Source organism: Plasmopara halstedii (genome assembly GCF_900000015.1).
Source record: "Plasmopara halstedii genome assembly, contig: Scaffold_614, whole genome shotgun sequence".
NCBI lineage: Eukaryota > Oomycota > Peronosporomycetes > Peronosporales > Peronosporaceae > Plasmopara > Plasmopara halstedii.
Window position 1 is genome coordinate 385362 of NW_020187532.1, and position 13400 is coordinate 398761.

General features: G+C 46.5%; 3 protein-coding genes across 3 annotated transcripts; 1 reads left to right on the forward strand and 2 right to left on the reverse strand.

Moving 5' to 3' along the window:
- Positions 1 to 6264: 6264 nt before the first annotated feature.
- Positions 6265 to 7454, forward strand: PHALS_12105 (uncharacterized protein; the record flags this gene model as incomplete). Its single annotated transcript, XM_024727583.1, has 4 exons — positions 6265 to 6825; positions 6893 to 6945; positions 7011 to 7076; positions 7130 to 7454. The coding sequence occupies 4 exons, from the start codon at positions 6265 to 6267 to the stop codon at positions 7452 to 7454; spliced, it is 1005 nt and encodes a 334-aa protein (XP_024578145.1).
- PHALS_14565 (uncharacterized protein) lies at positions 7453 to 11260 on the reverse strand. The gene has a single exon (XM_036407492.1). The coding sequence runs from the start codon at positions 8814 to 8816 to the stop codon at positions 8565 to 8567; it is 252 nt and encodes an 83-aa protein (XP_036263189.1). The 5' UTR covers positions 8817 to 11260; the 3' UTR covers positions 7453 to 8564.
- A 2-nt stretch (positions 11261 to 11262) lies between these two features.
- On the reverse strand, positions 11263 to 12796 carry PHALS_12106 (uncharacterized protein; the record flags this gene model as incomplete). The annotated part of the gene is made up of 7 exons (XM_024727585.1): positions 11263 to 11409; positions 11551 to 11592; positions 11665 to 11743; positions 11800 to 11980; positions 12059 to 12155; positions 12227 to 12370; positions 12443 to 12796. 7 exons carry the CDS (start codon positions 12794 to 12796, stop codon positions 11263 to 11265), a joined length of 1044 nt encoding a protein of 347 aa, XP_024578147.1.
- Positions 12797 to 13400: the final 604 nt, after the last annotated feature.

Sequence of the window (13400 nt, forward strand, 5' to 3'; positions counted from 1 at the left end):
GGATCGTCGATCCTGAAGGATCTCTCGGATCCGTACTCTCCTTTGGTAAAGGAATGTCAAGACGTTGTCTCCAAAGACCCCCCGTCGGCCCTGCCTCCGGACCGGGGTGTGCGTTATGAGATAGACCTGGCTCCAAAAACCAATACCCAATTGCCTCTTTCCAAGGAGCAGTATCACATCATTCTCCGTGCGAAACATAACTCCGGAATGTTGCGTAGAGCAAGTCTCCCTATTCGACACCACACCACGTTTTCTGTCCGGAAGCCGCACGGCAAGTGGCGTATCGTTCACGCTAACAATAAGCTAAACGCTGCCACCATTCCGGCACAGACGCCGATCCCTACGAAGCATCTTCTCCAAAACACTATGGTTGGCTGTACAAAGTACAGTGCACTCGGCATGGTCGATGGGTATCTTCAGTTACTCATGAAAGCGAGTGATATTCCGCTGACAGCGGTGAGTACTCCGAGCGGCATGTTCTGGGAGTAGCTGGTGATGCCCCCAGGGCTGCCAATAGCACAAGCAACATTTAACCGTCTTGTGAAGCAGTTGTTCAGGCCCCACCGGGCGTATGCACAGACATACTTCGACGACGGCTTCGTTTATTTGAGAGCGGTGCTCGAGTGCATGCGCACGAATACGCTGTGTGCTAATTCAGATAAGTGCATCCTCGGCGCTGAAAGATCCCCTTTTAAGGTGTTTTATTGGGAAGCGTGGCCCTCGAGCGGATCTCGCTTAAGCCCGTTGTGGACTGGCCGGTTCGAAAGTACCAAAAGGACTTGCCAAGGTGGCTTGGCCTTGCCAACTGCTTGTACAAGTATAACGTAAATTATGCGAAAATGGCACGGCCATTGTCGGATCCCTTTAAGTAAGATACGGATGGTGTTGGGATACCGAGCATCGAGAGGCTTTTGACAGGGTCAAGGACAGCCTCCTTCATGCACCAATACCGGCGTTTTCATCCTTTAGTGTCGCCTACGACGCTTCGGACTATGCAATCGGCTGTGCACTGCCGCCGAGATCGGGTGGTCGCGTTCGAAATTCGCCAGCTTAAGGCTGCGGAGAAGAACTACCCAGTCCACGACAAGGAATTACTTGCGATTGAGTATGCACTTGTCATGTTCAAAGTGCACCTGCTCGGCTCCAAGCCGTTTGTGATCTACACAGATCATGCGTCATTACGCATTGCGACTCAGCCGCCTCACCTCTCACAGAGGATGGCCAGGTGGCTCTCCTTCTTCGCAGAATATAAGTTCGAAGTGACGTATAAGCCAGGATAGTAGAGTACTTTGGTTGATGCGTTGTCACGCAGACCAGAATATGAGCTTGCTCATGTCACGACGGTGACGTCGTCAGTGACAGATCTGATTCGCACCGCATACGCGTGTGATTGTATGTGTGTAGTGCGCTACAGGCTCTCGAAAAACAAGTAGTCTGTATTTCAGAGAAGAAATTGTTGGTGCGTTTGCACGCACGGTTACACCGATATACGTTGAATAACGGGTTGCTGTATTACAGTACCAATTCGGCTAATACGCCCAAATTGTGGTTCCTCATGATGAGAATTTGAGATACCGTATCATCGATGAGGCCCACGACACCTCACTCAGTGGTTATCTCGGTCGTGAGAAGACGTACAGCTCTGTGAGTTGCCACTATTGGTGACCCAAGCTACAAATGGATGAGCACATATGTGCGCACGTGTGATACCTGTCAGAGGGTAAAGTCCTCCCCGGATGCGGCGGTGTCGCTGGCCAATATACCGGTATGGCGACTTATCCAGCATTATACGTGGACTAAATATTACGATGTCCATCTTTGGTTCGCAGCGCAGATTGCCCGCCAGATAGAGTACTTAGGATCTCCTAAAAGTGAAAGGGAATCAATGAAAAGATACCTCAATCCAAAGCAATGTAGAGGCTGTTTAGTTTCAGATACTAGCACCGAGCCATTTTTCGTTAAAGTGTGTGACTAGAGCTTGCATATGTGTGAAAGGCAAGAGCTTTCCCTACCGGTACATGAGCTTCCTTCGATGATGGGCTTAAACCGCGACTCGTTCTGAAAGTGGATTGTACTTCAGTAAAAAACATTTGGATCACATATATTTTGCAGGAGCTATCGCAAAATCGGGCCCTCGATCACCACAACCTCGGCATGATGCTTGCATACATCGTGAGCAAACACAATTTTACTGAGCAATATTTAGACTGCGGCATAAGTTCCCTGAAGCGCATGTAGACCACGCGGGTCTAGGGTGAGTTCGTTCAGCCTTATACCCTGTTATACGGCTAAAAATTCACGTAGCACGTTCGTTGGTCATGTTGGTCCCCTTCCCAGAACGCAGCAGCTCTTTAAATATCAGCACTGCGCTAGCTGATAGGCTATTCTGATTTTTATGACCCGAGAAAGTCCCGCCACTTCATAAGGAGCTGGCGCTTCCCATGGAAACGCCTTCAACGAATAAAACGTTATTAGTGACCGAAACGATTATCACTGTTATTCGGTAGAGCCAGCGGTGGCATCTTTAAGATCGTGCAATCATCAAACCACAATGTATCTTTAGACCATTTCAAGGCATACTAAAAAAGTAACCCCCCGGGTGTTGGCAGTCCATGGGTTTGGACTTTGTGTTCGGCCTGCCACAGGACTCGGCGGGCAACGCGGGTGTGGTGGTATTTGTGGACCGTTCGAGCAAGACAGCTCATCTTGCGGTAGTACCAGACACCATCGACGATATAGGTATAGCGACGCTGTTTGTCGTTCGTGTCTTCCGAATATATAGGCCCCCGCAGTCAAGTATATCTGATAGAGACCCGCGCTTCACTGGGAAATGTTGGTCTACACTCTTCAGGGTGCTGGGCACCGAATTGACTATGTTGACGGCGGACCTATTGCAGACCGATGGTCAAACTGAACGCTTGAATCTCGTCGCTGTAGGCGTATTCGCAGCGTCTGCACTGAGACACCGAAGCGCCGGAGCGCTATGTTGCCAATCAAAGAGCTTGTTATGGACAATGCAGTGCTTTCATTTACCGGCTTCACGCCGTTATACGTGATCGGGCTGATTAAACCTCGCGTCCCGCTGACACCGCCATCCCGTGGCTCAGGACTTGGTGGGGAAGAAATTACCGAACGGCTAGCTGATGTCAACCCTCTCACTGTCTGCAAGGAAGTCGATGACTTCCTGCTTACCAGACTGGGTGTCCTACGACACGTTCGCGATGCGATGGCTAAAAGCCAAGTGCAGATGGAAGAAGCCGAGAAAAAAATCTAACGTCGGAGACCTGGTTTTATTAAATGCTAAAACTTTTCCTCCATATGCAGTCTCTGCTGTCTTAAAGACAAATCTCCGTCCACGGTTTATTGGACTTTTTGAGATCGTGGCCATGCGTGGTCTTGCGTACACGCTGAACCTTCCGAGAAGGATGCGCGCCCACCCGGTGATTTATGTGGGCTTGCTTAAGCCGTACCGGGATCCGGCGCAAGAGAACGCGGGAGCGTTGGCGTCGGGGCAGTGCCCAAAGATGTTCGGTCACCTAGAAGGTAAACCGGTAACTGGTTTTGAGCACGTAGTGCAACAACTTCCGTTTCCATCAGCGCCAGGCGCTCCACCGTCGCACGCAGTGACGCAATTGTCTGCTCGACAGCTAGAAGCTGCTCCAACAGACCGCGATAATCCTCACCGTGAGGCAGTCGGTGTACAAAGTGCTCCAGGCTCTCGAGGACTTCCGCAAGCGGTAGACGACCTCGGGAAGATTCTCGGCGGAGTGCCGATGACGACGGACTTTGTTCTCCAAAGCCCGAAGAGCATCGCGAGTCACCGGATGGCGATCGACCAAGTCGTCATCGTCCGCCACCGACTCTTTTCGATGAGAATGGCGGCGCCTACTATCACGTGGAACGCCTTGTGGGTCGACGTCGTCGACGGTGGTCAAACCAAATATCTTTTGAAGTGGAGGGGATACCCAAACTCCGAGAACTCGTGGGAGTTCGAGGCGCCACTACGGCAAGACTGCCCAGACGTTGTGGGCGCTTATGCTCAGAAGGATCATAACGCTTCGCATCGTCGTGTGCTTCGCGCTTCTCGGTAGTAGCCCAGGAAGCCGGAGGGCCATGAGCTGAGCTCAAGCTATGACCCTGAGCTGCTGTGGTCGAACACTCACCCGTGCAAGAAACCACAGAGCTCGCAGGAGCGTGATGGATGATTCCATGTGTCGCAAGGCGACAATACGCAGGAAGACGGCGTTGCGCCTTGACTTTGGTAAACCCAAATCAAAGATAGTGTTCTAAGCGCACGTCCATTTCCTTTTACGCCGCTTTAAGTTACACAACAAAAAGTTTCAGTTTCACAACACCCATTAATCAAAGACTTCCTCATCATCTGCAGCGGATTCGCCAGGGGCGACCACCACCGGAATAGTCCGCATTGCGGGTATAGGAGCGCCTCCTCCTTGTGCGCAAAGTTGAGCGCGGTACCTATTTATTGGTATTACCTGCAGTATCAAGAAGCGAGCTCGGAGGGATTTTTGCTGGTCAAGCTAAGGTTGTGTAGTGACCGGGGGCCAGACTACGTATGCGCCTTACTATCGAGTGATCGCGTCTTTCGCTTCAGGAGCGGGATCCGCCGAGCCGTTTTTCACACGAGGGTCTATGACCGAACGTGGATTTGAGCGCATGAGAGCTGCCCTGTGGGCAGCCTTCAACTGATGCTCCTGTGCCTCGTCGAGGTGATTAGTAATACTACCACTTCTCCCGAAAGTCAAGTGGTCGGAAAACGGACACGGTGCCCGTAAGGTTCGAGCACGGCTCACGTCGCGCCGTTGGCACACCTCGCCCTCCTCTTCTATCCATGCTGGGAAAGGAGTATCCAACTCGAAGTCGACTTCCTCTGAATCCTCGACAAGGAGTTTCGTTACCCGTGGCGAGCGCGGTGTTTGGCGCCCAGTTTCCGAGGGCTTAGGATGTGCTTCCCGTGAAGCCGCGGACGTACTGTCCGGAGTTGCACCGCGTTCAGGGAACGAATAAGGGTTTTGCCCGCGTGCGCCCTCGCGATTCGCGAGGCTGAGTGTTTTTCATGTCATAGACATAGCGATCATTTAGCAGATAATGTATAAAGATGGTCGTAAGGACGTAACGGTGTCTCAGACATGTGAGCCTCGTACGAGGCGATAATTAAATGTGAATTGTGGTAATTCACAATTTTGATGGGGGAGAGTGTAACGGGGTTACACGTAACCTTGTATGAAAAGGTGGGTCACACAAGATGGTGTGACCGTACAAAAGTGTGAATCACACAAGTCGGTGTAATCATACAATAGTGTGGCTGCACCGTAACAAGAAGCCACTTCGTGGCGGGACTATGCATATTATTAAGGTTTATACTATTTAATTTGGAAAACCTACAGATTTAGATATAGGCTGCTCTGCCGCAAATAAAATACAGTTCCAATCTTGAGCGGAAGAGTGATTAGAGTTTTGGGTACTAGAGGTAGCGGATTGCGATCCGCTACACCCGTACTGGTTCTGGTATAGTACGTTAGGTCGGTGACCAAAGCCGTTGCACCATTGCAGAATTTGTACGTATTGCTCACAATTATCACTAATGTCCAAAAGACTCAGAGCCTAGATCAGAAGTACCAAGTTACGGAACCATTATGGATCGTATGCTACAGATGAGGCGAATAAAAGTGGATGAGTAGCTGTTAGCTCCACGTCTTCACGACTCAGAAATAGAAGTTATGTATATTATTCAAGTTTTAGTAGTTTGTGCAAACTACAAACATAACTGAAAAAGATATTAAGTTTTTAATTGTTTGTTTGTGCAATACAAATTTTCATTGCTGGAAATACTTCATGCTCGTATGTAAACTCAGTGCACATGGTATTTCGCGTGATTTCGTGATACCACAAAAGCTAACTAGAGCATTATGTTGCTCTTTCACCATGATCTTGTAAGATACGATCCAATACTATTGCTTGGGCTCGTGTTACGCTAGCTCCAATCAAAATTTCAGCATTAAAGATGATCCGATAATATCAACTTAAATTATCACACTGCTTGCTATTGCTCCGTTTTTTTGAAGCACTAGATAATGTAACACGATACGGTAATTTTACACTCGACTCGGGAATTGTAATTGTATGGACCTGATAGATTTTTCATACGGATCGAATATAAAACAAAGATGAATGCTAGGTTTCTAAAATTGTTTGGATCCGTATAATCACATTACTCCGCCCAGAAACTTACTCAACGTCGTAGCAATGGTATGTCACTCTCAAGCTGTGGCGACCCTCTCGCTGCTATTATCCCTTAGCGTGGCCCTCCCAGACGACCTTGAGCAGCAGCACGGTGCGCAAGATGGTACATCATATTCGCCGTCGCCCATGGCCAATTCAGCCGTGCGCTCAGTCGCCTTCGAACGCGCTGATGCCGACCACAACGGAGTCGTTGACCAGCAAGAGTTTGTAGCCTTTACAGGTGCAATTAAGAACGTCTTGAACCCATTTGTGGGATCTCTATCGGCTGATAATGCTGTGCCGGTCGCCGCGTGGATTCCTAATGCACGGCCTAAGCTGCGCACAGGTGTGCCTCAGAAATTCTGGTCTGGCTTTGTGAGTGGTATTTTGACCATTTGGGCTACGGAAATTGGCGATAAGACCTTCTTCATTGCCGCAATTTTAAGTATGAAACAAGATCGTATTGTAGTATTTGCGGGAGCTATTGGCGCTCTAATCGTGATGACGGTGCTATCTGTGGCCATGGGTGTGGTGGCCACCAAGTTTCTGCCTCCAAATTTGACGCACTACCTAGGAGGCGTATTGGTATGTAAATTGATACAGCCTTGAACACTTTGGTTGGGATCTGTCGTTAACGATGTTGTTGGTACAGTTTGTTGTCTTTGGAGTTAAGATGCTGTATGACGCCAGAGAGATGAATTCGGCGTACGGACGTTATAGTTAGTGATTGAACAGAGTAAATAACTGTTGGTGTGATATACTGACTGTAGAGGCCCTTCCGACGAGCTCAACGAGGTGGAAGAAGAGCTGATGGGCAAGAAAAATGAGGACGCAGAGTATGCAGCCATACTCATAAAAAAAGGTTATACCGACTAACATTTTTACGTAGAATTGTAGAGGAAGGCCACGCTAAGGATGAGAGCTTAACAGATGGCATGATCAAGGTCTTTTCACAGGCGTTTCTTATGACATTTCTGGCCGAGTGGGGTGATCGCTCGCAAATTGCGACGGTGACGTTATCGGCCACCAAGGATGCGTTTGGCGTGACGCTTGGCGCAATCTTTGGCCACTCGATGTGCACGGGCATAGCTGTTGTGGGCGGCAAGTTCTTGGCCACGCGCATCTCAGAGCGAACCGTCACGCTCGTGGGAGGCGTTCTTTTTGTGATGTTTGCGCTTCACTCATTCATTACGGGCCCTAGCGCGATAGAGTAACGCTGTATTTCCAGGCAGTAAAAATCTAACATCGACAGTTGATCGTGCTACTAATTGCGTGACCTCGGGTTTGGACTCGACTATTTCCTTGTCTCTATTGTTATAATAAGTGAGAGCGCTAACTTTAGAGGACGTGATAGAAGCAAGCGACGTCGAATTCGAAGGTATCCTCAAATTCTTGAGATGATAATCCAGCAACGGTGTAAACGACTCATTCGACGATGACGGAGTTGGCACGCAGTTCGAAGCATGACTTACATACAATAATTTTTTTCTTTGCTCTGATACATTCAAAGCTCCCAATAGTAGTCCTGCATTGCGACTTGATATTTGAGTGAAGCGCTTTTGACAGTAGTGGGGATGCTGAATCGTTTGTCGCGGCCTCAAAATTGAAAATGTGTGGAATGTCGTGATATATTACAGCCAGAGCATTCACGATCGAAAAGCTCGACAAGAATCTTAGCGAAAGCTGATACTGGTTGTTTTCTCCACGCAAATATGCCTTTTATGATTTCATGTGTCGACCTTCTAATCGTTGCTGTGCTTCTATGATCTTAACTTGTGAGCCCACTAACCGCCGACTCGATCTTCTCAAGACTCTTGAAATCAATTACAAGAGCCTTTCGTATTGTGTCCGGGCAATTACCAGAACGTGAAGTAGTTGTGAAAAATATGATGCTCTAAAATTGTTTCGTGCGCATTCGAGCTCGTGACTTTTTTCAGTCGCGTCGGGATGAGGTGTCAGTACTCGCCGATGTTACTTTGAGGAAAGAAATTACAATGAATGGAGCTATTTCTCGCGATTGCGCATGGCGAAAAAGTCTTTACGACTCGCCAGCTTTGTCACTTGCGAGAAGTTAAGATCTGGAAGAGAGTCGCTACCGGGACATGAGTGATGCTCGCTTACATAATTACGAATCTCAGCGTTGCACATTTACTCCATTGTAATCCGATTCTTGCAAAAATGAATGGAGAAGCACAGATAATACCACATCGTATTTCTCGTCATGAAATCATTTCTTTGCGGCGCGGAACGTGTACGCATCAATCAAGCAGAAAAACACGATTTTGCATGTCCAACAACCATCTGTGCGCAGGTAGGCAAACATTTTAATGATGATGCATGTGTACGAAACGCGACCTGCTATTTGAGCCTCGGTAAGCTCGTTCGCGGGAGATAATTTTTTCTGGGAAGAAATCTACAACAGACAAATCAAAGCCCACGATCAAGTAAAGCTGCTTTGAAACACTGAGTGCTTCCGTGCCTAGCCGGACGCGAGATGGACATCGAAGAGTAGAAACGCGAAGGGAAAATTTGCTCACGTAGGCACCCGAGGCCGAAAAAAATAATTGCAGCAGCATTAACTCACGAAGAGTCCGGAAAAGGAAATACAATATGCTCGATAGTATTGTCTCATTCACTATGCTCTGCTTTAATAATGATCAGCTAGATGAGGTAAAAAGTCTCGACTCCAATTGACGTCTCCAGTGTGTGCGCCTTGGTGGCAAAGAAAAATATTACTAAAATCATTTTCAAAGCCACAAAATGAGTTCCTCTACTGGCTGCGCCCTTGGAACTTGATAAAACCAAATCAGAAGACTCAGCAGTGTGATCACAATGGCAGCCTGCAAGTGGCAGACCGAATTTCTGGCTTCATGTCTCCTTGTTCAAGTGGATGGGTTAACAATTCACTCACAGCGTTTACAGATATAAATCTACTGCAGCCTCTTGACGTAAAGGTAAGAAATAGCAGTTTGAGACTGAATTCATGGAGTTGATTCTATTCAGGTCGAACGCGTTCGCACGATTTCTTCAAAATATAAAGTAAAAGCAACTTGGATGCGAGTGAGACTTTGCATTGCTGTTGTAAGTCTTTCTGCACTAGTTATTTTGCTTATCGTTCGGGGTATACTGAACAGGGGCTTTAGTCATTTCAACAAGCAGCTCGATGTACAGATACACGAAATAAGTTCTGGCGGCATTGAAGCTGGTCAAAAGTAGGTTAAGCAGTTTTGTCATTGAAGTTAAATAGCGCCAATCATATTTTCGCCCGTCTCAAATCCTTTTCTGTTTCTCTATCAAAACGTAACACCACTGTTCTAAGGAATGTCCATACAAAACACGTAAAAAAACGCTTCGAAGCGTGCTGCACCATATTAAGATGAGAGTTTAAGTGATTTCAGCTCGCGGAGCTTGAACAACCTCTCTCGTCTTGGAATCAATGACGCGCCACGTCTGAGAATGAAGCTCCTCTCAAGACTATCGTTACCTGCGCTATGTGCTAGAGGGTTTGACGATTGACGAATGTCTGCCGTTGTTGTCGAATGAGTATAAACGGAATGTATGAAAGTGCCCAGCGTTTTATGCTGGATCTGCACCATTTCTCTGCTCGCCATTTATATTTTGTGAGTAACAGCATACCAATGGCACTGTATTTGAGCAGCAATCGACATTCTTTAAGAAAGAGACAAAAAAAATATTTTCATAGTCCACGAACCCAAGAGAGTTTAACAAAACAAATGACGGCGATAGCTCTAAAACAAACTCAAATGAAAAATTGCACTCGTTTGAGAATTAGCTGACGAATATTGTGCATGAGTTAAATATTCCCTTGGGATAATGTGACGAAGAATGAAGTCATCCTTTCATTTCTCCTTGCATATCAAACCATAAAATGCAAACCAAGAAGTCGGAATGATGGATTCACGTCTCCAAGATGGGTAAAGTTTCGACATCCAGGCTATTAGAATAAACTAGTCGCCTTTGTTAAGCGTGCACACTGCACCCAACCAGCTTAGTCGAGGGTCAATCAATTTTTCAATTCTGGATGAGCAAGTCAATATTCGGTTCCACCAATCAATATAGACAAATTGGTAACAGGTCAACCAAAAATTTGATAAGTGCTAGGAAGCAGATACATGTGCTTGCTTGGTCTGTGAGTTGAACTAAAGATCCATTCGACCGCCACTTGAACCGTCGTAGAGCATTTAATTGCGAATTACTCTCCTCGATTTCCAGACAGACCATTACAATTGCGACTTACTTCCCTCGGTTTCCAGACAGACCATTACAATTGCGATCAGACTTACAAGAACAGTAGCTTGAGCGACGAGCACACCGGTGCGTATTCAGACCCGCGGAAAGGAACCAACTGAGGATCAAGTGGTACATTATTGCTAGTCATCACACGTCTAAGCTGATTTGTCCGCGGCAAGAGCATTGATGCAAATTGGCTGATAAATTACCTTTTTGTAATTTAGCACCTGCCCATACACCAGCTGCCAGCTGCGTTTCCCTCAAACTCTTGTCCGTCATCACATTAAGTCGAACCTCAGCCTCGCTTTAAAAACGAGACCTGTATAAGTCGTGCTGAATACTATAATGTCTCAAAGTTTTGCCCTGTATCGTCTGCCAACGATCTCCATGCGATTGTAGCATCGTACGTCACCACCTCAAACATGCAGTCACGAAAAGATCACAATCACGGTCGACATCGTTTTTCTTGGAAAATTTCACGTTTCTCATCTTCTCCCGACCCAAACCTTGCCACATACCCGTTTTCTTGTACTTTCAACTTGATAACCAGTTCCAGCATGACTTTCGGCAGTTGTTGATATAAACGCAGATTCTATTCAAACATGTTGGATCGTCGCCTCTTGGCTTATAGTAGTCCAGTAGTGACCCGACAATCAAAGGCACCTCTATTCCGCCACATCAACGCCAATCGTGAATACTTATCGAAACGGTTGTGACTTCGGTGATGTGCTAAGATCATTATGTCATTTCTAAAACAATCTGCGATAAGTACTATTCTTCATTGTTTCGATTTCGTGTAGTTGTAGGATCTGTGATACAAGCAATTTTTTGGCGGCGACTACTGGTAGTGCTTGCGGCACTATCATTAAGCTGATGCGCTTTGTCTTCCATCGCTACACGTCCGCTGTTCTTGACTGGCTGCGATGCAGGTGTTAGAGGTTTTAAAGTTGAAGTTGATGTCCAAAAATATGATGTGGTGTACATCGAAAGTTGAAGTTAATGCAAAGAAAAGTTATGAAGATGTCATGAAATTACATAACGATGGGAATTTCCACGTACGTTTTCCCAGTACAGTGCTTGTAAGGTTTTGCTTTTGCGAGCCTAAGACTGTTTTGACTCAAACTACAAGATTCAAATGAGGGTGACAACTGAAGCTTTGGAAACGCGAGATACAAAACGGTCCATGTTCAAAAACCAAAAGAGCTTGCGCCTTGGTTGCCCATAGCGACATCGTCCAAAAATCGTAAAATGACTGGCATCAGACCGCTATTATCCACAGTGGGGCGGTTTTTAGGACCTTTAACGTACTGAATGTAGTGACCCATGCTATGCTTGGCATACTCCAAGTCGCTTTTACGGATTTGCTCAAAAATGTCCGAGAACGACGGAAATACACTCATGACGAGGAGCATTTCGCCATCTTCAGAATCGTCGCTCTCGATAATATCAAGCATCTTGTTTACATACTCGGATGCACAGCGCTCCAACCCTGCAGTCGGCAGATACGTGCGCAGAAACTTTAGTATCGCTTGTTAATTGGTCAATAACATGCTTATTGCTCACTCACCCAGGATGCCATCACGCTTAATTTTTCGTTGGTCAAACAAATGCTTATTTTTCTTTGCGTCCATGACACTGTTCTGATTAAGTTTTGCCTTGCTCGCCTGGTAAGAGATCAAGAAGATTTAAAATCCTCTCATCATCTGACCAGAGGAGCACAGGGCGCAAAAGATACCTCAATATCCATTCGATGCAGGTCTTCATCTGTAAACGCAATTCGCGTTTCCGGCTCCGAAAAGTCACCCGTTGCGAGAATGTATTGCACTAGCGACTCCACGTTGTACATCACTACGGACCCATTTGTCCTTGTAAACTCAAACTATACATAAAAAGGATAACGTCAGTAATTTTCAACATGTCAAAATCCTCCGCTTTCTCTTGTTTGACGCACTGTATGTGGACCAAGCTCCGTGAGCATAATGGGATCGAGTGTATTGATGACCACCTTCGCTTTCTTTCTGTCGTCTGCATTGTCTATCGCCTTGCGCTTCTTGTTGTAAGAAATAAGTCGTTCACTAACGCGTGTTGCCGCTGTTCGAACAGTCAGTGCGCATTCATTACGGCGCACAGTATTCTCTTTAGCAGTTTCAGATGCAACTGTGAGCTTTGTAGCCGATCCACCGCCTTCCTTGCGTTGCAACAGCGAGAAGAGCTCAGGTTTGGACAAGTGCATGTAATACTTGAGACCGCGCTCGCGTGCGATGTTGCGCAGCTCCTGCATGGACGGAGACAATCGCGTCTCCATGTTGAGATTTGGCAAAAGAAGGGTAAGTAGAGGAGAGTTTGTTGGGGAATGGAAATGGTTTCGACCCGACAAACCCATATCAACCGGGCACAGACGTCAATAGCATCGGTGCTACCGGTATATGTGTCTTTTTGAAGCCGCTGTTAGCTCTTTAGGGTAAGGTGTAGTAAGATCAACCATAAACCTTCAAAACATAATTCGAGTTTTGAAAAATTGTAGCCGGCCAGCACACGCATTTTGGGGCAAAATGTCTTAGCTATCAAGTTTGATCATCAGGGAGCAGAAAAACGTGTGCTTACAAAACATTTTGTCATGATGCAAGCTTCACCTTATAACATACAAGCACTGGTTCAAAACTTACAACATCACTACCAACAAACAATTTTTAATCAAATTCATTTCAGTAGGTGTTTGTCTAGGATGGAGGCAAATGCTGGACGAACAACGACGTAAAGTTGGTGCTTATGCAAAGCATATCGCTTAGTGTTGAGAACCCAACCAATTGTCGTAATACATGGTATAATTAGCTGGATATGAGATTCTTAAATGAGAGAATAAAAAAAATGCCCCAACTTTTGCCATATATAAAAAAAATATCCCAACT

Bases quoted from the DNA above. Each gene is read 5' to 3' on its own strand.
- PHALS_14565 (XM_036407492.1), bottom strand. From the start codon at position 8,816: ATGCTGCTGCAATTATTTTTTTCGGCCTCGGGTGCCTACGTGAGCAAA.